The 25,661-nt window shown below is 39.0% G+C and overlaps 1 protein-coding gene across 2 annotated transcripts in view; it reads left to right on the top strand.

The window, feature by feature from the left end:
- Positions 1-25,661, top strand: part of ust (uronyl 2-sulfotransferase) — a 59,368-nt gene that overhangs the window by 14,767 nt on the left and 18,940 nt on the right. Inside the window, exon 2 of one of the 2 annotated variants that reach the window (XM_011491622.3) lies at positions 9,682-9,798. The exons of the other annotated variant lie outside the window; for it this stretch is intronic. Within the exon in view, the coding sequence (XP_011489924.1) occupies positions 9,682-9,798 (117 nt within the window). The remainder of the gene's footprint in view (positions 1-9,681; positions 9,799-25,661) is intronic. 2 annotated transcript variants of the gene reach the window in all.

Raw genomic sequence — 25,661 nt, 5'->3', positions numbered from 1 at the left:
AATAATTCCTTAGTTTATTGCATTAATCATTATTATGGCCACTCAGAATTCTACGAGTGGCGTCACAAATGATTGGCCTGGTTTAAACATGTCTATGCAGCGCCACTTTCAGCTATTGTTGATTCATGAATATGCCATAAGGTCAGCTGTGGAAACTTGTAGTAAAAAAAACCAAAACATTGACTTTTGTGCAAAAATCTACTTAGCTTGTGTCTCATTTCACTCCAAAGCACAGGTGCTGAATTAATAAACAGACTTTTGACAACAAAGTCTTACAAGAAGCATTTAGTCTTTTAGCTAATTGCTTTTCCAACTTCCTGGCACACAGCTCAGCCTCTTTGACAAATGAGTGTCCATTGAAAGCCATTGCATACTTCGTGCAAAATATGTAACTGCAAAACCTGAGCAGATGAATGAATAATGAAAGCATAAGGTTTGTTGTTTTAGGTCATTTTTTGTGTGCTTTGATGAAAAGTACCTACAGATTTGGCATACAATTTAGTAGTTTCCCTTAAATCTCTTTTTTTTAACATCTTTTAATCCATATTCTTCTTTCTAAAAAGTTAATTGGATTTAGAATATAATGACAAACAAAAAGAAAATATAAAAATGTTTAGTTTTTGAGCATAATATAGTTTGATACCTCTTCACCTGTGTTATATTTCAATAAATATCAGTATCCAGTACAACTAAGCCAATATGTTTATAGATTTTTCTGAAAGAAAATAAGTCTCGACCACTAGTATTTATGTTTTTCCATTAAAATTTTACATTTAAACAAAATTTACGAGAAGTCGATTTCTGGCAAAGACGTTTGCGACAAATAAAAATGGTCAGAAAACCTTTTTTGAAATTTTGTATTAAAGATTGTGTTTTAAAATGACTAATTTCCCCAGAAATAATGAACTTGTCCACACTTAAATTGCACTTCTAATCTTGTTTTAGGTTCAGCCAAGCGCTGAACTGAGCCTCACTTCCCCACAGGGTGCTACTTGATCTTTTCTGTATAACAAGAAGCAGTTAGAAGATGCCTGTCTTGTTCAAGGTCGCTGTGACTCACAGCAAAGCTCTGATTGAACTATGAAGCCTCTAATGGGATGAATATGGCTCAGCCAGCTGGCCTGAATCTATGCATCTCTTAATTTTAGTGAAGTAAAACAAGGAGATATACTCAGTTCAGGTACTTGAGCTGTGCATTTGCTAATGTCTAATTTACAATCTAAGTTCTTGCCTGTGTGCTTCCAGCAGTTTAATGTAATTTATGTGTGTTATCTGTCTTTTTTTTTACTGCCCACCACCCCTCAATCCCTGTTGTTCCTGAACTTGTGTGCATGTCTGGCAACTTTTTAGTGAAGCTTTAGCTGCTATCCAAGGAGGGGAATGCAGTGAGTCATGCTTGGTACTGTTTCCTCATTAGACAGATGTTCTTTGCTCTGCTGCCTCCTTTATCTCTTCTCTCCTTATCTTCTCTAATCCCTCACTGGCAGTGTCACTTCCTGGACCAGAGTCTTAATGAGAAGGGCCAAATCTCTGCTTATTTATAGGCAAAGTTGGACAAATGTACCCACGCAGATTCTAACACTTTGATGAGATGTCAGCCAGACTGAGTCTGTGAAGTTTGACCCTCTGGATGTGGGCAAAAATAACCCCAAATGACCACAAACACTGTACTGGCAGGAAGCAGTAATTCATTAGAAACTGTTGGTGCAGAGTAAGCCTGCCTCTACTTCCCATCATCCATCTGTTTACACTTATCCCACTAGCACACAGCCCCTCAAAATTACAATTAAAAGCTTAATTTTCTTCATGTCTGATCTCCATCATGAGAAAAATGCCATGATTACGTTAAAAACACCAAAAAATAGATTTTTATCTAAGTGGGTCTTTAAACCTTTCAAGGTTTCTTTCATAAAAGAAAATGGTTAAAAATCCTGATTATTGGGTGCTTTTCATATTGGAAAGTGAGATTTTGGCACTAAACTCTGCACTGGGAGACGATAATAAAGTGAGTATTGTTACAACTGGAGCCTGTTGGACGAAGTTCAGACCCAATATTTTCTAAAAGTCCTTCTTGAGCCTAAGGGTTTGCTGAAAACTTCAAGCTATTAAAGAAACTGTGGTTTTACACTGTGGTACTCCACCTCTATGTATGAATGCACAGAATCAGCAGCATGTGAGTGCTGTGCTTGTTTGCCTCTGCCTTTAGCTTAGCAGGGTGTCCATTGGGTGGATGAACACTTTGCCTTGGCTAGACAAAGAAAGGTTGAACACATTTAACCTTTCAATACACCATTCATCTGCTCCTGATGACAAAAAAAACAACATTTTTGATTTATAGAAAACCACTTTACAGAGAAAATGATCTTTCTAATGACCCATATTAGGTGTATGGTTCTTCAATGAATGGTTTAAGAGCTTTGTGGTTTGGGTTTTATTGCCAAAGACGTGTCTTGTAGTAAAAATTGTGGTGAGAGAAATGACCAAAAAGTGTTCACTGCAGGCCCAGAGGAAGAAGAAGGGTGACAGCACTTCTTTATGTCTTTAATGGCCTCATATACAGCTTTTCCAACATCATTATTGTTTTCTTTTCACATAATTAATTTCCTGAACTGTTTTGTTTTAATGAGCTCTGTTAGAGTCTGCATGAATAACTCCTGATTTGTTTGAGTTTATTTCCAACAGTTTTGATCTTCACTTCCGTCATTGTACTTTTCCCCCTTTGACTTTATAGACACACTGATTTAATTGCATCATTGTTTATTTCAGCTGCAGACGGCACCAATTAGCCATAAACACTGAGTCTGTCACAACAGAATCAGGGCATGGACAGAGAACATTTGGGGGTTTCCTGCAATGTCTGCTATCGGGTAATAAGCAGCAGATACTTTGAAGCCTGTGGGTTTGTGGGGTGGGATCTTTTTGGAGTGGCTTCCCACAGATGTTATCAGTGGCCGATGGGGGAATTTGGACAAATGTGAACTCAATAAACTCTGGGTTTTAGCTTGTTGCAGTCCAAAAAATGTTAAAGTATGCGGGGAATGTCGAACTAACATTAGAGCAATAAAGCTATATGCTTGAGGAAGTCACATGTATGCAAATAATCAGCGTTATCCTAGATTGCGTTGCTTCTACATGCAAGCAGATGAGCAATTGTCTGCCGGGTAAAAGGAGGTGTGACTTTATGAGTAACCCTCATGTGAGTCCAAGGATGCAGTTTTTCTTGTGCAGAAAATTTGTCAGAACAGGGTGTGTAATACGTGTGCTTTATATGTATGTCAGTACTAGGGCTGCACGATATGAGAAAAACTCGCGATGTGCGATGTTGGTGATTAATATTGCGATAACGATATAATTCGTGGTATATAAACAATAGGCAAAACAACCAAAAACATAATTTCCATTTCACTGCAACCGTTTAAAATTTATACTCCAACTGACCCTTGTCAACGTAGGAGGCAAACATCAAACATAAAAGGGCTCATCTGATTGATCAACAACGTAAACGGGTCCTTCCCATTGGTTAAATGCATAAAGGGATTTATTTCATTTGTTCAATATTTCGAGCTGCCATGAGATTGTTTTAGCACATTTAAGGTAACCATTTATTGCGATTTTCGCCGTCTTTTGCGGTATGCATTTTGCACAGCTTAATGTCGCGATAACGATAAATTTGCGGTATATTGTGCAGGCCTAGTCAGTACTATTTCTCAAGTATTGTAAAAAAAAAAAAAATTCACATGTGGTTTGTGGGCTGCATGACTGAAACTGGACTTTCAAAAAATCTAGATAACATGTTAAGGAAAAAGTACATGATATTTGTTGAAAGTGAACCTTTTCAGTCAAGTCCAAAGTTGGTTTCCACAGTTTGTGTTGTGGATGCAGGTTTTTCATGTTGCCCTGCTTATGGACACCTGATTCAGCTCATCATCAGACTCTGCAGAAGCCTGACAGTGACAGTCATCAAAGGCAGGGGTGTTTGAGCAGGGTTGGATTGAAAAAATACAGGACAGTGTGTCCTGAGGACCAAGGTTGGGAAACACTGTCTTAGAGATAGGGTGATGAGCTTAGGTACTCTGGAGGAACTTGAATTGGAGCCCTCATACTACGCATCAAGAGAAGCCAGTTAAGGTAGCTCAGACATTTCTTTTGTACTGCGTCTCTTTGTTGGCCGCATGGCACCTTGGGGTTCCCCTGGTAGAACTGAAGAAAGTTTCTGTTGAGAGCGATGTCTGCACATCTCATTTTAGACACAACACAGCTCTGGATAAGCAGAAGGAGATTAATAGATATTTATTTCTCACTGGTTGCCTGTGTTATGTACAGTCTAAAACACATTGAACTACATCCTGCATTTTACACATATATACTCAAATGTTCATGTATCCTGCAGGAACAGAGCCGACTGAATAAATGTTTCAACGTCACACACCAGCTGTGGTTTCACCTGGCACTGACCAGAGCTCAACAGCATAATGGAGCCTCACAGTAGTTTCCGTCGAGTGCTTATTTTTGAAGCCCATGGTGGAGGCATGGAGGTCAGCGCTGTGCCTCAATCCACCATGTAATTACACAGTTTCTCTTATTTTTTTGAGGACTCTTACATCAAATAACACTGCTACATTTATTTAACCATTGTGCTATCTTAGATGACCCCACCCTTACATTGACGTGTTATTCCTACCATGACAAAGGCGGATAAAAGTGGAAAGATTTCATGGAATCCATGGACACCAGTGAAGATCACGAATCATTGAAGAAAAAAGGTTCAGTGCACTGTCTAGTGGGTCTAGATGACCCAACTCCCAACGTTAAAGTGCCTAGGATAGCACAAGGGTTACAGAAGTTTTCCAAAAAGGGTTTTTCAAATAACTCGCATACTATTTTGGAAAATGAAAGTTTTTCTGACAACATATTTGGTGAAAATCTTGAACAAAATCTTGTTGTTTTTTTTAAATGTATGCAAAGAGAAAATGTTTTTTAAATAATAGAAAATTCTTCCCTGCTGCTTATTTGGTTTTGTGAATTGATAGCAAGTGACACCATTTGGACATGATTCTACATGAACAGAATGCGCATCTCTAAACCGAATCAATACTGATTTGTTTTAGTAGCATTTTCTGAATTGCTCATCTCCTGCCCAATGGTGATACAATCTCAGCTTTAATAATACTATCTAAAAGCCATTATGATAAGTTTATATTCTGTTTTTCTCCAGAGAACAATTCTCTGGCTTTTTTTCATCACTTTCACTCACTTTCAGATTACATTTTTGTTTTTATCTCAATTCTTTTCTTTTTCCCCCCACACTCCTGTATAACACACTGATCTACACCTCACTGATGACTGACTGCTGCTGCTGCAGAGACAGCAGGACGTCTCCTCCACTGGGGAAGCCAAAGACGTGCTGATTGACACATGGACACACATTGTTACAATTATAAACAGTGGAAAGCGTGTATCACCTTCCATCAACAGAAAAGGGATCTTTCTCAAAGCTGGATAAGCCTCGGAGCCAAGTTTCCTGCTGAGAAACTAGTCAATTCCAAAATAATCAGTAGGTGATTTGTTAATCAGTACAGGCATTTCACCATGTTTAACCCTTGTGCTATCCTAGGCACTTTAACATTGGGAGTTGGGTCATCTAGACCCACTAGACAGTGCTCTGAACCTTTTTTCTTCAATGATTTGTGATCTTCACTGGTGTCCATGGATTACATGAAATCTTTCCACCTTTATCCACCTTTGTCATTGTAGGACTAACACGTCAAAGTAAGGGTGGGGTCATCTAGGATAGCACAAGGGTTAATAGTATATGAGTCAGTTCATAATCATTATGAAATTGTTTTCAGGTGTAGATGTCACAGAAGTTAGTTTAGCTATTTGCCAGCTCATAGGAAGCTGACACATTAATCAGTTCCTGCTGGCCGCCAAAAAGCTAAATACATAATTATTATTTGTTCCTGTTTCAGAGATTTTTGCTTTTCATCTTCCTCACTTTCATAAAACTTCCCAAATGTTGGATAGCAGCTGCTTTTCCTGTCTAAGTTTTCCTGACCCCTTTTTTCCGCTATTACAACTTTATTCAGACCCACACAAACTCCCACAGGAAGCTGAGCGGTGAGAGTTGACTTAGGTGGAAACTTACAGTTTAGACTAAGAAGATGCACATTTGTTTTTGGGTTTGAATTTTTTTCTTATGAATAAACATGTAAAGTTGTTCTTAGACTTGAGTGAGCAGCTGCATTTGCATAACTGACAAATAAAAGGGGAAGTGTTATTTTTAAATCAAATAAATCAAGTTCTGCTGTTTCTTGTTAAAAAACAAAAACAATAAACTGGCTGCTCATGATCTTTTATCTAAAAAAATACTAAACAACAACTCAGATTATCTTTTGATCTATCTTGAAGGTCTTTCAATCATGATTATGCTGTTTTTAGCCAAAATCAAAAAACCTACAGTTTTGTAGGACATAGTTTCTGCAGAGCGGCAGTAGTCCAGTAGAAAATTGCCTCCGAGTCATGGGCCCCTACTTCCCAACATCCATCTCTTTACACCCTCTCCAGCTACCTTACAGGCCTCACACCCCCAACCTAACATAACTGGTGCAATAAAAATAGTGAGCATTTTTTGAGCTGTTCATCCACACAGTTTAGAGCCAGATAAAAACAATGACCCACTTGGATCTAGTTGTTAACATGTGAATGCATCAGAAAAGAGTGGTGCAGGGAGCTTGTGGCTTGCTTTTCTAAGAAACTCTTGCCACTCTGCAGAAACTATGACCTAGAAAACAACCAAGTTTTTATGATTTTAGCTAAAAACGTCATTAGCATAATTAAAAGACCAATGGGAACGCATTTGAAATAGAGCAAAAAATGATTGGAGTGGAACTTTGTAGATGTTTAACTTATTTTATTTTAATGTTAAATACTTACTTTATCCTGTGCAAGCATTGGTTACTCTAGGGTTTTCCGGAGCTGATTTTACACTCAGATGAGCGTAAAACCAAACCAAAATAGATAACCTAAGCTCAGCATGAAAATACAAACAGCTGGAGAGAAACTGCATGTTTTTACCATCAAGGACGCCTTTTTTAATTCTTTGTGGCTCACATCAGCATATAAAAAATGCTTGGCATGTGGTAGCAGGAGGTTTGTCACCCTAGGGGCTTTTTATGCAGCTTTTCTGCTGTCCCTTTTTTTTAGCCTTGGACTTGAATAACCGCCTTTCATGAATTATGGCAATAAGATAAAATTATTGCAAAAAAATTTGGTTGGCAATCGGTTGTAATCCTAGATGATAAATGACTGATGGGATGTTGTCAATTATTTAAACCAGTATATTAGAGCCTTTTTTATTCATAATGATATATTAATTATGAAAAAGCAGAACTGTTTTTTTTCTTGAAGGAGTAGAGAGAAAACTCAAATCTGCTTCAATCAAAGAAAAAAAAAGTGTTTATTATTACCCTATGTCCATTTTCCTCAGTCTAATTGTTTTCTTCCAGCACAACTGCTGCAATTCATTAAAGATGAGTACAGAAATAGATATCAAAACAGAAATGTTTTACTATGCGGACAGATTACATGACAGTCTTCCAAAATTTTGTTCCACACATGGATTCCTGTAATGTGAGAACAATTAATCCAGCAGGTCGTGAAGTGCAGTCAGGGTTAGCTTTGAATTTTGTCCTGAGATGTTTAAATGGGGTCATACACAACATCTACAAAAGTGTTCACCTCCCTGTCCAAACAGTGTTTTAATGTTCAAATTACCACTCTTTTGATCTATTTTCAAAGCGTCCTTGGTGGTCTTCTAAATATGATTATGATTATTATTATTTTTAGGCTAAATCCAAAAACCAGTGCTTTATTAGGATATAGTTTCTGCAGAGCGGCAGTAGTTCATCAGAAATTCACCTCTGAGTTGTGGGCGGGACCATTGGTGCCAAGTAAACTGACCTCTAACTCTCATCATCCGTCTGCTTACACTCTCTCCTACTAGTTTACAACCTCTCACACCCCAACCTAACACAATCAGTGCAACAAAAATGGCGAGCAAAATCGGAGCTTTCCAGCTGTACAGTTTTGAGCCAAGTGGCAGTTTGGAGGAGGAAAACAAAGACATAGGTTCTACATCAAAGCTACAAGCTTTTTCCAACTGCTTTTTTGTCTGCATGTAATGAAAGACTTTTTAATAAAAAAAATACTCAGAAACGTAATTTTTAGCTTACCAGTAATTTTACTTTACACATGTCCGCCATCATCAGAAAAATGCCAGCAGAACATGATAAAAACATCCTAAACATAATTTTGGTTAGAGTGGGTCTACAACCTGTCGCACACAGCATGCCTGTAGGAGAAAAGTGCCTGAACATTTTTCACCAGATTGTCTACTATCCTGCGTGCAGATTTGCCCACTTTTCGCCAGAACATCGCCAGTGTCCACTTGTAGGGGTAGTTGTGACTGACGCACAAGTGTTGTGGAAATGATAGTGCTTTGCAGTATCAATGTACCAAAGGTAAATTAACCCTTGTCCTATCCTGACCCCACCCATTGACGTGTTTTCCCTACCATGACAAAGGTGGATAAAGGTGAAGAGGATTTCATGTAATCCATGGACACCAGTGAGGTTCACAAATAATTTAAGAAAAAAGGTTCAGCGCTCTGTGTAGTGGGTCTAGATGACCCAACTCCCAATGTTAAAGTGCCTAGGATAGCACAAGGGTTTGGGTTCTAATGGTACATATATCTCATTTTATCAATGTATACCAATTAGACATCATCACAACCAGGACTTTTGAAAGACATTTTTATCATGTAACTGTTAACATTTTATATCTGTTAGATCAGGAGTTTAGAAAAAATCAGAGTACAATTTAGACTGTAATTGACTAACACAAAGATGTTGTTTATTTGAAAAGTACTTTTTTTTTACTGTTTTGTTTGCTATGGGCTTGTAGCCAAATGTCACAAACAAATAATTAAAGCAGGCTGATTTCTGTTTTTCTTACTTTTACCATGTTTATCTTCAAGCCCCTGACAGAGAGATGCCGTTGAGAAACAGAACTTAATAAATATCAAAGTAAAAGCACAGAGCACAGACGCCTTTGTAAACAATTCATTGGCGAAATGCTTTTATAACGACTGGTCTTATGCGGCAGGCTTTTTTAAATGTTTAGAATTGTACTGGCGGCGCTCTGACACTAAGTTCATTCAACTGTTGGATAACAAGGAAGTGTTTATTAGTTTGGTTTTAGCAAAATGGCTTTTTTGAACTTGAATACTTTATAGAGCGGTTCTCAGTAACAAGCTGTACAAATCTGGCATCTCTGTTGGTGATAAAATTCTGTTTTGTTTTGTTTTTTATCCCAGTAGCAGCTTTCTGCTATCATTCCTGTGATCAATGGTATTTTGGTGTAGCTGGGGTGATATCAGTCAGTTCTGTTAAATGCATTTCTGTGTTTTTATGAGATCAGGCAGAGTAATTGCCCAATTGTGGTTGGTGTGGTTGTAGATGGATAATCATTATCTTAATAATATTCAGTACATGTTCAAAATAACAAGGAAAAACAAGCATGTTTTATGTCCAGCTGTTTGACTACACTTCCTGCCCCAATGCTTGCTTATCTTGCAACCAATTCAGAACTAAAAAGTCCCCTCCATTTGGCTTTTTTTTGTAGGAGTATGTTGGAAAAATCACTGGTCTTTCAAAACGGCCACCAGCAGGCTTTTTATCCATAAGGACAGGGTAGACAGACATCTGGTGTCGTGCCCACACGGCCACAAAGCGAGAAAAGGTACGTACAATCTGCAAAAGCCCTCCAAAAAAAGGAAGTGACTTGGCAAACATGAGTTGCATGGAGTTTACTAGAAATCTCAGCATAAATCATATCCAGTAATTTAAAGAAAACAGTCTTTCCTTTGGATTTGGGAGAGTATTCCAAGAAATGCACACTCATGGAAGAATGTTGCTTAGTGGTGTGGCTCATAACATTACACATAGTGCTTGTTTTAGAGGTTTCATATGCTTGCCTAGTTTCTTTTTAAGTCTGTCTTATGTGAAAAAAATTGAAGAGTCACTCATCTAAATAACCATCTTAACAAGAAAACAACTTTTTTTTCTATATTGTTGAAAATACCCTTTTCTCTCTGTTTTTCCTGATTATGACACAGATTTGCTTAAATTAAGATTTATTTTTTAAGTTCAGTTAGTTCAATTGCCTCTCAACATGATTACAGATCGTTTTTATGATCTTCATATTGTATATTCAGTAGGACTGAGACGCACACTGAAGGAGTCATGAACAGTGTGTCATTTTTCTTTTCTATTCTGGAAATGATTTTCCTTTTCCGCCTCTTGTTCCACAAAGCATGCCTTTTATTTTTGACCTTCCTGGCAGCTGCGCAGCCACCAAAGATAACACTGTTGCGTTGGACTGTTGTATTACAGGCTCCGATTGTCATACATTAAACACAGAGGCAACCACTGGTTTCCACAAATAACATGCCAAACTGGAGTCTCCCAAATCCCTCACATCTGCCGGTCTTGTATGCGTATGAATCCACATTTTGCGTTTCACTAACCAAAATTTTAGGGTCGCCTTGGCTGCCCATGATCTCCCTGCCAGCTTTTGAGCACCTGTTATAACACAGCATGGCACAGCCTTCATATTTATATATATCACCACACAGTCTGATGCTGATTATCCGCGGCTCTGAGGGGTGATGTGAAGCAGAGCGGAGAGGGCGGAGGCCCCGACCCTCAGCTTAGCGCTCTTCTGTAATTAGGAATGGGCCGCGCTACTAGTCTTAATGAAGGGCCGCTCCCACTCGCCAAATCAGAAGGCTTTCTGACCACACACACTTATTACACAGAGGAACATACACACAAAGAAAAATGTCTTGTTTGTAACTCATGCACACTGACTTTTGTTTTGTGTGCTTTCTAGTGCGGCTCTCATGTTTGGTAAAGCCTGCAGCTGCAGACTAAAGAGGATTCCTCTAAACCTTTAATGAAAAAAAAATCCTAAAATCTATGAAATAAGCGTATAATTTTTTTGTATGATTCATTTCTTCTCTGTGTTTATGCAGCTGGAAGTGGCTGAAGATAAGAGACTGGTCTTCCTAAAACAAGGAACCTCTGGTCTCTTTCTGAATCCTTCACCTAAGTGACCACTCGAACCTATCTTGGCCTTAGACTCTAAAGCCATTGCTTTGTGGTTTTCCACTCCCTCCTCCGCCTATTTTGGGATTTCCTAAATTTTCAGCCAAACAAATGAAATGTTCTACCCTTTAAATATATGTTTTTGAAATTCTTACACTTTCTGCAGCATTCCTATGACAGGCGGACACCAAATGGAAGAATTCCAGGGCTTAGAGGAATTGTTGTGGGACAAAGAATGACCAATATTCCTGTGGATAAATAAAGAATGTTTATACAGTATCAAAGCAATATTGAAATGATAAATTAATCTTTGCTTTTAAATCTCCATAACCACATAACTTAAAAACATTAAACTATTTAGATAAATTTAAAGATATATTTTGATTATTTTCTGATTTTTCTTTCAGTTACCCAGTTAGTAAGATCGTATGTATTTATTTAATTTTGATTTGATTTGATTTCAAATGGTTTATTTCAAGCGATCAAATAAGAAGAGCACAGAAAAACATTACAATCATCAGTTATACATTCATACAATTACGTATCAAACTTGGGTTAACTAGACATAAAATTAATTAAGTTAAGTTAAAAATATGTGCATATTATGTTTCATTAAGAAAATCATGAATCAATTTTTGGAGCAAGTGAAGTAATATCATTAAAGATCAATCAATTTAATCATCATCAATAAATGATTAAGCTTTTTTAATTTGTTTTTATTTATTTATTTTTTATAATATGGTAATGCTGAGAAATGAAAAATAAAAAAAGGGTCCTTATTCTGTTGAATAACCAAGGTCAGTATTCCTTCTTCTGCTGATTAACAGCCATTCTTCTGGTTTAAACAGTTTATAGTTCTCTTTGCTGTTATGTCTGCAGACATTAAATTGACTAAAAATAAGATACACTTTTACATTTTTAAACTCATTTTCAGTTTTATTGATCATTCATATGATACAGACAACATTCAGTTTACATGTGTCAGCAGCAGTTTTTGTTGAATTTATTTCTGTCTTGCAAAGATAAAACATTTGCCTGAGTTCGTATTTTTTTTTTTTAGTATTTATAAGACGAACATGTTAGAATAGACTCAAAAAGGGACAAAGCTGAAGTTTTTAATCAAGCTCAGGTGAACCTTTTGACTTTTGGCTGTCTGTAGAACTTTTTATCTATAAGGAATAGATGTTGAGCCCTTCTAACCCCCTTTTCTAGCACTAATTTGATGGAAGTTCCATCATAATATTATCATCATCATCATCATCAGTCATCACTATCATATAAGGTAATAACAAGGATAAATGGCATGGAGAAAAGGTGACACAGGGATGCAGCTTGTTATCTGTGACTGATCTGTGTGAAGAACCGGACCCACTTGACTGCGCGTTATCTGGAGGAGAGACAACTAGAGCTGAGGTGACCCGTGCATCAAAGTTGTTAATGTTTCGTCAGCATCAGGTGATCACAAGAAACATCACTTAGTAGTGGTCAAGCAAAAATTTGAAGAGAACTTTGTAGTTGAATGTGATTTTCAGGGATTTGCTAGGAGTGTGGGGCTGCATGGATCTTGATTGATTGGATTTGACTTGATTTAAATTAATTTATTTCAAGAATTGTAGTCAAAGCAATAAAGAATATACATAGATTTATGAAACTCATTGTAGAAATGATGAAATGCTTAGATAAAAAAAAAAAAAACAGACCAAAAAGACACTTAAATCACATTTGCGTAATTAAATATAGTGATCCTTAACTAAAGTCATGTAGAGCTTGATTTATTGCTTGAAAATGATTGAGAAAAAGCTAGTTTATATAATCCCACCCCTACTGATCTTGCCTACAGCAAGAGGATCTTGGTTCAAATCCTATGTGGGTCCTTTCTGTGTATGGTTTGCATGTTGCCCTTTAACACGCATGGGTGTTCTCCAAAAGCATACTTACTAAGCTGATTGGTGTTGTCTCTATGTGACTGGCGAACTGTACAAGGCATATTCTGCCTTTGCCTAACATCACTATCATGGCTCTGAACAGCAATGAGCAGGTAGAAAACATGAATGGATGGCCATGCCTCCATTTTGCCTGGGTTCTCGTAAAAACTTGTTAAAAATTTTGGCCTTCTGCAGAAGTTCAATAGCACAAGGCCTGTTGGGAGGCAGAGCGGTGGCTTTGAGTTTGTTGCAAGAAATTCTTTGAATTCAAGGTACTGAGGGGTAACCAGAATATTTCTCCCTTGTGGTACAGTACATAGAGCAAGATATTTTCCCAGTTCTAAGACAAATGATCTCTAACACAGAATCTCTCCAGTCAGACATTCAAAATAAGAATTGTGCTCATGAAGCCTTGGCACATCAAGAAAAACAGAAAACTGGGATGTCTTAATGATGTGGAATTGAAAAGTTTCAAAATGATTGTCCATCTGGAGCTGAACAGGTTCGGCAATGGCAGTACTCCCAGAACATTTTGGGATCCTCTATGGCTAGAATCCATTGTGATTATGGGAAATAGTTATGATGACTAATTTTCATGATCATCTGCAAAATTGTAGTCAGCAGCAGAGTCAATGAATGTAATTTTTTACATGGAGTCTGATGAGTGTTATCAGATGCTGAAGAGTGAGAAAGATGAGTTTGGCTCACTCAAGTCTTTTTTTCCCATGTTGAGCGCAATCTTTTAGCAGACACATGGCTGCTTGGTCTCCTGGATCCCAACTGTAGCAACACAGTTTTTGTTGGAGCCAATGCCTTCTTTCCTTTGGAGATTTCTGGGCACGGACCAGGTGCAGCCTTCGACACTGCAATACGTTTTCTCTGCTATGGGAAACTAAACATAAAATAATAAGGTTTGCACATGGCTTTAACCCTTGTGCTATCCTAGGCACTTTAATATTAGGAGTTGGGTCATCTTAAACCACTAGACAGTGTGCTGAACCTTTTTCTTCAATGATTTGTGATCTTCACTGGTGTCCTTGGATTACATGAAATCTTTCCACCTTTATCCACCTTTGTCATGGTAGGAATAACTTGTCAATACAAGGGTGGGGTCTTCTTAGATAGCAGAAGGGTAAATACATCTCTTATGGCATCTGTACTTCATTCGGCCGTCAATGCTGGCTGCCAGGTACAATGGAGGTTACAGCCAGCCAACTCATACTTTATCCCTTAACCATTGATAAAGAAACAACATCCTGGTTGAAACCAGGGCCTCGTCTATCATTCTCACTCAGTTGTTTCTCTTTGACTTAGGCCTAATCCAAAATCTTCCCCAACCCCTCCGGTTTCTCCCTATCCCTTGAGTGACTTTTTTTCTTTAACTTTGGAGAGTTTAATGTAGGGTTAAGGAGAAACAGTAGGAATTCGGCGTTACTCTACCAGCTAGCAGTGACATAGCAAAAGCTACTTTAGATCTGTTTGAATATGAGTGTTGCAGCGTCAATAGGATCTCACGCTGACTAATAAATGGTGAACACTTGTTGTGTTCCCTTGAAAAAGGCTCAAGGGGCACAGATGTCGAACTTCAGTCTTCGAGGATCAGTGTCATACTTGTTTTCCAACTTTCCTGCCATTGAAGCTATTTATTGGCAAAACACACCTGACCCAGGGAAGCAGCAGCAGGTAGGGCCAAGTTTAAAAAAATCTAAAGGGATGCCAGCCCCTGAGGCCTGGAGTCTGACACATTAGTTCTAGTCGATCAAATTCTGGCTCATGACAGGTATGTAGAGACTCTAAAGCTCAGGCAGGAAAGGTTGTAGGCTCAAGTGAAAGATTTTTACCGGATCATTTAAAGTCATGCCATTAGAAATTTTGTGGTTGACGTGGTATATAGGCAGAAACATGGTCAGAAAGTGATGAAAACTTACCTTGAGGGAAATGTGTGCCTACCATGACATGGCACTGTAGTGAAAATAATAAAGTTATACACATGTAGACAGCACAAGCTTCATAAGTGTACAGAAAGCTAAGAGGTACAAAAAAGGATTAGGTTTTGCTGTGGGAGCCGGTTTAGCTCATGCTGGTTTGCGGCACCTTCTGTCCCTGAAACCAGGGTTCAAATCCGGGCTGCTCCCTGTTCCCTTCTCTACCTCCGTGCCGGTCCCAAGCCCGGTTGCTTTGAGAAGGTTGCGTCAGGAAGGGCATCTGGCGTAAACCATTGCCAAGTTTACCATGCGACTTGTTCGCTGTGGCGACCCCTCATGGGAAAAGCCAAAAGAAGAAGATTCACTCAAGATACATGACGGTTTAAAAGGTTTCAAAGTAAAGTCAGAACTTTAGACAATAACCACATTGTTGCCCTTTTTTTTCGTTGGAACGTGATATCTATTTTATTCAGAGAATCCCACACTGCATTCTTCCAATTATTTTCATTATAATATAAATTGATGGCGTTTTGGATCATTCACATTCACTTGAAAAGTGTGCTCAGAAATAGCTCGGCTGCCCCTATTAACATAAGACCAGTCCTTGGATCTTGTGACACCATAATCCAATTTACCATTTAGCTGCATACCAATGCTTACCCGCTCATAAGTTCGTTTTTTCTGTCAATCACCTGCTGGGACACACAAACACCCACCGCAGAATACCTGCCTAATGTGATTTCTTCAGTTTCAGGAACGGCATGTATAATCAAGAACACCATGAACAGATCTTAAGATCCGTAAGAGATAAATTCATTTTTAAAAATGTATTAAAGAAATCCGTATTTCTTTGTAACTGTAATAATTTTGTGGAGCTGCAGACAGATCATGATAATTGGTCAGTTTTAGTTTCCATCCATTGATGTTCATGTGTTTTTTTTTTTTGCTGTTGTACAGTCAACAATGTTTTATTAGTTATAAACTAAGCAAAAATAACAGGAAAACATAATAACTATTAAGCAGTGGTTGAATTTCTAAAGTTCCATGCCGACTCTGGTAATTCTTTCTGACTGCATTCAGGTCAGACTGGTCAGTGAGCACATTGCTCTGTACAGTGGCTCTTTTTCCCTTCCTTTCCACCATTTCTGGGTGGTGGGGACGGATGGCAGCTGTCAGCTTTACGAGCTTCGTCCCCTGGAAAAAAATTGTTCCAATCCTAAACTACTAATGAGAAGCACACAGAGCAGGAAAGGAGGGGTTGGACGGAGGTCGTAGTCGTGGCGGTGCCGACACCATTGGCGGTGATGTTGGGGGAGGATTTGTCCATGATGGATTACTGAGGAAGGAACAGAGACGTCTGCCTCTTTGCATCCTCACCCCTCTGTGAACTGAAATGCCTCTGAAAGGAGCTCCAAACACGTGTCTTCTTTAGCATTCCTCGAGAAACCATTCAAAGCCACAAAAGAAGGGGGGAGATAAAAAGAAAATCTGGAAATAACACCGGAGGGGAAGTCTGACCCAGCTGTGTCAGTGTTTTTAGATCCAGCATCTGATGAATTAATGAGCTACAACAGATATTGCAGCTTGAATCAAACAATTTGATCTCAGTGTTTGACTAATTGGTTAAAACCAAACCTCAGCTTTCAAAACCGTTGCACCTACAAATTCTAGCATTTTCTAATGTTTGCTGGCAGGAAAACTGGCTGGTAGTAATTCATGTTGGTGCATCTCTCCCTATTATGTTAATTTATGCTTAGTATCATAACTCAAAGGTGCAGGAGAAGTTTGAGTCAACTAGGATCCCACAGCTCCTTTCACAGGTACATTTCAGAAAGTTAAAACATTGTAAAAAAAATAAGGTCAGTCAATTATGAAAGTGATTTAAATATTCCAGGCTGTTATTTATTGGATTTTTGATCATTACAGACAGGGCCGGCCCTGGTCTTCCGGGGGCCCTAAGCGAAATTTAATTTGTGGGCCCTCTAACTGATCAGCAGCACCAACAAACTGTAATGAGTTTTTTTCTTGGTAATATTAGAGAGCAGATTGTCTTGATATTTAATGCCCCAGCCGTAGAACGGCGTTGTGACGTTCCCCTGCTGAGTGGAGAGTGAATTGTTACAAAGCAATGCACAGAAACTGACGGTGGTTCATTTCCATCAGCCACCTGCTTAGAACGCTGCCCTGCTGGTAGAAACGTGTGTCGCAGGCTATGAATGTCGAAATTTAATATTTATTCTACACATTCTTACAGCATTGGAAAACGTTAAGAATGTTTGTGTCTTGTTTTTTCTCCTACATAAACCACATTAAAACAAAAAATATATTACTCCTCCATTATGCCCCATCTTTTTACATTTTCAAACATTTTTGAAAATGCTCCAGGGAGCCACTAGGGCAGCGCTAAAGAGCCGCATGCGGCTCCTGAGCCGCAGGTTGTCGACCCCCGCACTAACCCATTAAGGGACAGCGAATCATGTGTACCAGGGACGGCCATTTTCTCTTAACACAATTTTTAGAGGACATTCTAAAAATCGTTTTTGTCTTCCGGTTATTTATGACACAAGTCTCCAATTTGAACTAAAATTTAAGAGCTTCAGGGAGGGGCTGCTAGGTGTCCACCCAGTCTGGTCCTCAGGGGTTAATCCTCTATTCTTTGCGTGAATTAAACAAAAGCCTTGTTGGTTTGTGAGGAAACTAAAAATTGTTTCTCTTCTAATACAAATGTTTTTGCCTGTAATTTTCATATCCTTATAAATTCTTCTGTTTTTATTTTTACTTATTGTTCAGCAAACTTTGCATATTATGTACATACATCTCAAATAAAATTGGAAAAAAAAGGAGTTGTTTGGAATGTCATTTAATGCAAATACCAGCAAGTAAAAAAACAAGCTTTGAACTCAAGTAAAATTTAAGTGTTTTATTTGAGAACAAATGGATACTAAAATGTTTTTTAAACTGCTTTCAGTATGAAATATGTACAGTTAACCTCCCAAAACTGTTTTGGAGTGTTTCATTATGATATTTGAGAGTAGAATAGCGAAAACAATTTACATTTTGACATGTAAAGCTGGTGTCGCTGCCTGAAATCCGTGCATACCCTCAGAACGTTTCCAAGATTGGATATCCGTTTCCTTGGAATGCTGCTCGTGCATCCCAAATATACCATGACAGAAGGTAAATAAATAAATATATATCCTGAATAATAGACAAAAACAATGCATTCATCCCTTAATGCCTATAAATATGCATCAAAAATAAATGTGCATTCTTTGGCTCCAAAATTACCCACATTTAGCATCAACATGAAAGGAAAAACATAAAAGGGAGGTTTTTTTCGTGGCGTATCCTGCCTTTGCCCAAAAGCAGCTGAGATAGGCTCCAGCAACTATGTGGCCCTGAAAAGGATTCAGTTGGTTCTGAAGATGGATAGACACTAAATTGATAAAAGTTTTCAACATTTTGTCATGCCTTAAATATTTTGAAATTTTTACAAAGTAAGTTTATAAGGGCATTTTTTATAGCTAAAGCAGAAATAAAGCATTAGAAGAATGTTCTTTGTAATGATGAAATCTATTTGACTTTGTTTTATTTTAAGTGTGACGTTACAAACGGATAAAAGGATGTACCAGTAAGTTAAACAACTGTCATGTAGTAATAAATCCAAATTAGTTTAACCCTTGTGCTATCTTAGATGAGCCCACCCTACCATGACAAAGGTGGATAAATGTGGAAAGATTTCATGTAATCCATGAAAACCAGTGAAGATCACAAATCTTTGTAGAAAAAAGGTTCAGCGCACTGTCTAGTGGGTCTAGATGACCCAACTCCCTATGTTAAAGTGCCTAGGATAGCACAAGGGTTAAAAACTGAAAAAGAACATTTTTTGGACCTGTGTGGTGCTTTAAATAGTGCAGTGGGAGTGACTGGTTCAATTCCCGACTCGTTAACAAACCGTCGCTATAAAAGCTGACTCTGCGTGAAGATCCTTCATGGACCAGAATCCCTGCTCTGATGCAGATAGAGTAGTGTGGTGGCAGTGTCTCTGTGCTTCCAGTGAGAATGTGCTGGTTCAATTCCCAGTTAGAATACTACTTCCTTAGGAAGTAAATGTCATAGTCTGTGTCTTTAAACCTGATTGTTAATTTTTGAAACATGTGGAGCGTGTTCAGCTCAAAGGAACAAAGCAACACAGTTCTGCTGTAGACTGATTAGCACAGTGGGAGTGTCTCTGTCCTTGAAGCAGAAGAGTGCAGGTTCAAGTCCTGGCTAGTTGCATTGCAACTCATGCTTGGGGTGAGGAAGAGTCAGGGATGCTGAGAAGGGGGGTGGCTTCATCTTTAGTCTGGTAGGAGATCAACAACTTCCGTGCTATAAGATAGGTGATGAAGGTTGATATAAGAGCTACAGCTAACTGGTAGTGAGACAGGCACCTAGAAGACTAGAACCGACAGGAGGGCTAAAACAGCTAGACTATTAACAGGGGTGGGTGTAGATTTTTCTAATGCGTCAGAAGCTGCAACTAGATCATCATAGTACCTTCACAAACACTACATTATGGTAATATGCTTACTAAATCTTGTCTAACTCTTAAAAGTTGGTGCTTGTAGCATTAATTATTTGTAGAAATATAAAAGCTAAAAATGTTGATTAAATTAAAAATTAATAGTCTATAAATAAAAGTTTTGTTTTACTTACACCACAATCCCTCACCTGCCCTCCACCTCCAGGTGTTGCTCTACCTGTATTGCATCTACAGTATGCAGACCCTCCACACATCCAAGCTGCATTCTGCATGGATCTATCTAAATGCACATCTTCTTCTCGGATCCTCTTCTCCTGGTCCTCCTTCCTCAGGGAGGGGGGGGCAAAGATAGAGCCCCCTTTTCCTGCCGTCCTGACTCCTCCTAGCCGCAGCTTGAATTGTGACGTGACTGAACACCTCGATGTCCCTGACTGGGACTTGAACCTGCGCTCCCCTGCTTCAAGGACAGAAACACACCCACTGTGCTAATCTGTCTACAGCAGAACTGTGTTGCTTTGTTCCTTTGAGCTGATGACTGTCAAGGAGCGTCAAAAACCGAAAACAACAAAACTGAGACGAGGAGTTGAACCAGCACTTCTCTGCTTTGGAAATCAAGTCAGTTCCATCGCACTATTCTGTATATCAGTCAGCACTTTGTCGATCACCATTTTTCCTCCATCTGGTGCTTTCTGGGATTTGAACCAGCATCTTCTTGCTCTACTGTCTCCTTTCATCTCCATTAGTGGAACCTTGAAGCTGAAGTTTGATTGACAGTTGACGACCTCACATCACCAGTTGCTGCTGCTTCACCGGAAGTGTTTCGTTTGTTTTTTTCCTTAAAAGAGCGTTGGTTCACATCCTGAAAGTGGATCACGGGTGGATGGAGGCTTTGGTGAAGCGTGTGATAGAAACTTGTGTGTTTACTTTGTTCTTTTTCTCCAAGCAGGAACTTTTTCTTTTGCTGATGATGCAGTCATATTACTTTTTTGATGGGAGTATAATCTTCATACGCCGTCATTAAAATCTCCGACTCCGTCTCACTAAAGTATGGCGCTCTCTATTTAATTACATTTTTTTTTCTGTTAACCAGGTACGGTGCAGTTTTCTCATTTTATCATGTTCTTTTTGTGTTACTCTACATGTTGTGGGGGGAAGGTGCTAATGAGAATGCGCACTGAGACTGCTGCGAGCTCTGGCCGAGGGGGAAAAACATAGAAGAAACTCTGGACAGCATTGTGAATTTTTGTTTTCTGTTAACCAAGATTAAAAGAGATTGACTCAGCATCCAAGCGTGGTCTTTTATTCACTGGAACACAACGCAGAGCAGAAAAGTCCACCCAGTTACAGCAGCACCGCACCGTTACCAACCTGCTAACAGGTTATGGGCCCAGGAGACGCCTGATACTATAAAGTGTGTTTTCCACTTTTGTGAGGAAGTTGACACCATGAGCAGACGAACAGCTGATACAAGCCGCTGGTCCCGGCTTCTGTTCGACGGAGATGAGAAGAACTATGACCTACGGGAAACCAAGTTCTTGGGTCACCTTCGACTAAAAGGGTTGAAAGACGCCATCCTGAATGCGCCTGACCCTGATGATGACGATGAGGATCCAGCTAAAAATGCGGAGGCATGTGCTGAACTGATCCAGTTTCTGGATGACAAGAGACTGTCGCTGGTGATGCGTGAGGCAGCAGATGATGGCCGCAAGGCGCTACAGATCCTGAGAGACACCTACCAAAATAAAGGAAAGCCTCGTATCACCAGTCTTTATACTGAACTGACTTCACTGAAAAAGCCGGCCAATGAAAGCGTGACAGAATATATAATCGGCGCTGAGACAGTGATCACGGCCTTGAGAAACGCTGAGCGATGGTCTGCTGGTTGCCATGGTCCTGAAGGGGCTACCTGAGTCATTCCAACCATTTGCAATCCATGTGACACAACAGGATGAGACCATGTCATTTTCAAAGTTTAAAACAAAGCTACGGAGCTGTGAGGACACTGAAAAGATGTGCGCGACCGCAGCAGGTGACAACGTGATGAATGCCCGCGTGCACCAGAGGGAGACCTGCCAGCCCAGGTGAGCGAGGAGCAGAGAAGGCGACAAAGGACTTTGTATGCTTCAGATAAGGCCTGTAGGGACACCTGGCCAGAACCTGCCAGCGCAAACTGTGGTGCAGCTTGTGCAAAAGCAGCACGCACCGGGACAGCACCTGCAGACGCAGACAGCACCTGCAGACGCAGACAGCACCTGCAGACGCAGAGAGCGCAGAGGACTTGACGACACACACAAAGCCTGCAGCGAGACGATAAACCAGGAGAAGGAGTTTGCTTTCCGAGTGAGCGAGGGAGCAGACATTAGATGGTCAACTTCACATTTCATCACTGATCACAGGAAGTTCAGACGTTTTGATGAGAACTTCCAGGCTGGACCACACTGTGTGGTGTGGTCTGGCTGACGGCACAAAGTGTGAAAGGGGTGGCGGAGCGTCGTGGTGATGCGGAGGTCTGTCTGATTGACAGCAGAGGCAAATTTAATTTGTGGGCCCTCTAACTGATCAGCAGCACCAACAAAATGCAACTGTTGTTGTAATATAAATGAGATCTCTCTATTACTACATTTTGTGAATGTATTATTGTTGCTGCTTAAGAATTGAATACAGTTTATTGCCTGCATGTTGGATGCACATTTAGTGGTGCCAAATAAATTTTAAAGTGAAAGGAAAAAAATATGAATGAAAAATGTATATAGATATATATTTTTTAATGTAACATTAGGCACTCAAAAACTGACATTCACAAAACTCCAACTTATTAAAAACAGCAACTTAATAGAAAATCAAATAACGATAAAACAATCCAAAATAAAGAACACAACAGCTCAATGATGGGGATTTTGGAAAGTCAGAGTCTTTATCCGTCTGAAAAGGACCTCTTTGCACCAAATCCATTCTTACTGGATGAGAGAGTGGTTGGCCGTTCAGCTGGACCAAACTTCCCAGCAGCAGCATCAACGTTTTCCCTTTCAACAGAAGATGTGGTGACAGGAGTTTCTTCTGCAGCTAAAAAACAAGCATTATTATTATACAATAATCAATGATAAAACTAATAAAATAAGAATACTAATAATAGTTCACTGGCTCATTTAAAATCTGTGTGCAGGTTTTTCACAATTTCATGATCTTTTTATATATTTATGAGAGATTTATTGTTTGATTGTATATTTGCATGAGGCCATATTTGTTTATTTAAATGTGAACAATTTGGGACTTCATTCTGTACAGCTACTGTTTATGAAAAAAGGGGTTATGCAGACACTGTTTTTTAAAATACTTTAAATGCTATTAAAGTTACCTGAGATGACATCTTCAGTGATGTCAGGAACATCTTGGGATGTGGCCGCTACACCACCTCCAATACTTTTTCAGAGCAGAAGAAACTGTGCAAAACATCCTCATTATGTAAAACCAAAACTGCAAAATACAAATAAGAAATAAATGTACCCATTTATAAATAATAAATGTGAACACTAATTTGAGTAGAAATGGAAATATACACATTTATACACTTCTTTATTATTATTTTGTATGTTCATAATTTTAAAATTAGTAAATTTATTTTGTTCGTCATTTATAAATGAGAAAATCTATTTCCTATTTGTATTTGGCAGTTTTGATTCTCCATATTTCGTGCTAATGTAGGATTTTAAGACACACTCACTGTTGTAAAAGTCAGACTACCTGACTGTCTATAACAGATAAAACAGCAGTTTTTATACTGACAGAAACCGGAAAATCCAGATCGCACTAAATATGTGTTAGCAAAAACAATTAGCCAATACGATAACGTGAGTTAAAACATTTATTTATCAGCCACAGTTGTCATTATTTGCTTTTCTCTACTCTCTGCCGTTTTGGAAGGTCATGTCTGACCTCATCTTGGAAACTTGGGTATCAGAATTATTTTCAAGTTTTCCATTGGAAATTACTACAAACGGGATAGTTTTGTGCAATCTTCACCTCAGATTGATTAGTATTTTACGTAAATCGCGCAGCTGCACAGAAAGGCAGGAGAAGAATACGACTCCAACATCCTCCAGACTCACCGTGTGACTGATGTTTAAATTCTTCATCTTTTTTCAGCTCCTGATGGATAAAGTCTCTTTGGCATAAAGTTGTTGTTGTAGTAGTGTTGTCGCACTGTGCCAGGCTCAGATGAAATGATGTTGACCAATCGTTGCTAAGAATGGCGTAACGTCATCATTTGGGTTGCCAGATTGGTTCAGGTGTGTTGAAGGGGGCGATCATTAAAGTGCAGCCAACTTTCTTTTGCACAACATTCAGAGCGCACGTTGGTACGGACGCGCTATGAAATGGGTTGCCAGATTTGGCTCTTTTTTATTTTTTTTTCGCCACTTCGGGGCCCTGGTGGTGGTGGTGGGGGTGGGGTGGGGGCTACGCGGCTGCGTATTTCGCGTATAGGGAGGGCCGGCCATGAATTACAGATAATGAGTAATCATGATGTCACCCTCTATTCACTTTCAAACTCACAAAGATTTCCGTAGCATTATTTGATCCTTTAGTCTGGGTCAGAAAGCTGTGCTGTCATAGGGAAGACTTCTGACTTAACAGATGTCCACAAGAAAGTTATCTACATAAGCCACAAAAGGTCTTTACTTAGAAAAGCTGGTTGTTCACAGACTGATTAGTCTATATTAACTGACAATTGAGTGGAAGGGGAAAGTGCTCAAAGAAAAGGTTCTCCAGCAACAGGGATAAAAACCCAGCTTTAAAGAGGATGGTCAAACAAAATCCGTTTAAGAATTTGGGGAACATCAAAAGGACCATAGACTGTGGCTGGAATCAGTGCATTTAGAGCTTGTGTCGAGCCAGTTCTGAACCAGGAGTGACTTACCTGGGCTAAGGAGAAAAAGAACTGGACTGTTGCTGAATTGTCTAAACTTCTCTATTAAAAAGAAAATCAAATTTAAATAAATTTTTGGAAATAAAAGTACCCAAGTCCGGAGTGAGAATGGAAAGACAGAATTCATAATGTTTATAGTGCAGTGTGAAGTTTTCTCAGTCAGGTATGCGTTTGGGTGTTATTGGTGCATTGTATTTTTTGAAGTCAACAGTCATCTACCAGAAAATTCTAGAGCATTTCATGCTGCCTTCTGTTAATTAGTATGGAGATGCTGATTTTATTGTCCAGCAGGACTTGTTACTTGTATACACTGTCAAAGGTGCCAAAAGCTGTTATTCTGTTTATTTGTCTAGAATAAATTCACCTGACCTGAATTTGATAGAAAATCTACAGACTGTTGTCAAGAGGAAAAGCAGAGACACCAGACACAGCAGTAGGTCACCTGAAAGCAGCTACTAAAGCAACCTGTGCTTCCTTTGCACATATGCAGCAGCACCGGCTGATAACCTCCATGCCAGAATCCATTGATGCATTAATTCATGCAAAAAGAGGCCCAACCAAGCAGTCAAAGAGATTTTCAAAAGCCTGAAAACTTGTTGATCTAAAAACCTTTTTCTTTCAAGTTTCCTCATAGGCTTGTTTCATTAGATGGTAAATCTTAGGTCCACTTCATCTATGCCTATATTACATGAAATAACTGCTTGAATTTATGTGTGAGAATTCATATAAAATCCAGGTTTTTTTTTTCATTTTTCAATTGAACCGACTGAGAATGAACACACACCTTTTTCACAAGAACTGATTTGCTTTAGATGTAGAGTATCTGTATTTCTTTTAAAAATAAAGAGAACTAGTGTTTGTTAGTCAGCCACAGATAAGGCCGCTGTCTGAAGTCTAGGCCTGAATAAAGAGAGTAGACTAAATGGCGAGCATAGATCCTCAATCTGGGAACAATTTTGAATAAAAAAAATCATTTAAAAATGCGTCTCTGTTGGCTGAATTTGCTTTGTGTGGAGTCTGGTGCAGTTTCTTCAACTTTATTTGTGAGGTTTATGCTTAAAAAAAATCTCGATTTGTAATTTCTGGACTAAGAGACACATTTATGAGAACCTAAAGCTCAGCATGTAATCTCTATTTAGGAATTTTGTTTGGGGGGATTTCACTTCACTGTCAGCATTCTAAAAAATAGAAATAATA

The sequence above is a fragment of the Oryzias latipes genome, chromosome 24 (assembly GCF_002234675.1).
Source record: "Oryzias latipes chromosome 24, ASM223467v1".
Lineage (NCBI taxonomy): Eukaryota > Metazoa > Chordata > Actinopteri > Beloniformes > Adrianichthyidae > Oryzias > Oryzias latipes.
Note: the sequence above shows the minus strand (reverse complement) of the source record. Positions and strands in the feature narration are given on the sequence as shown.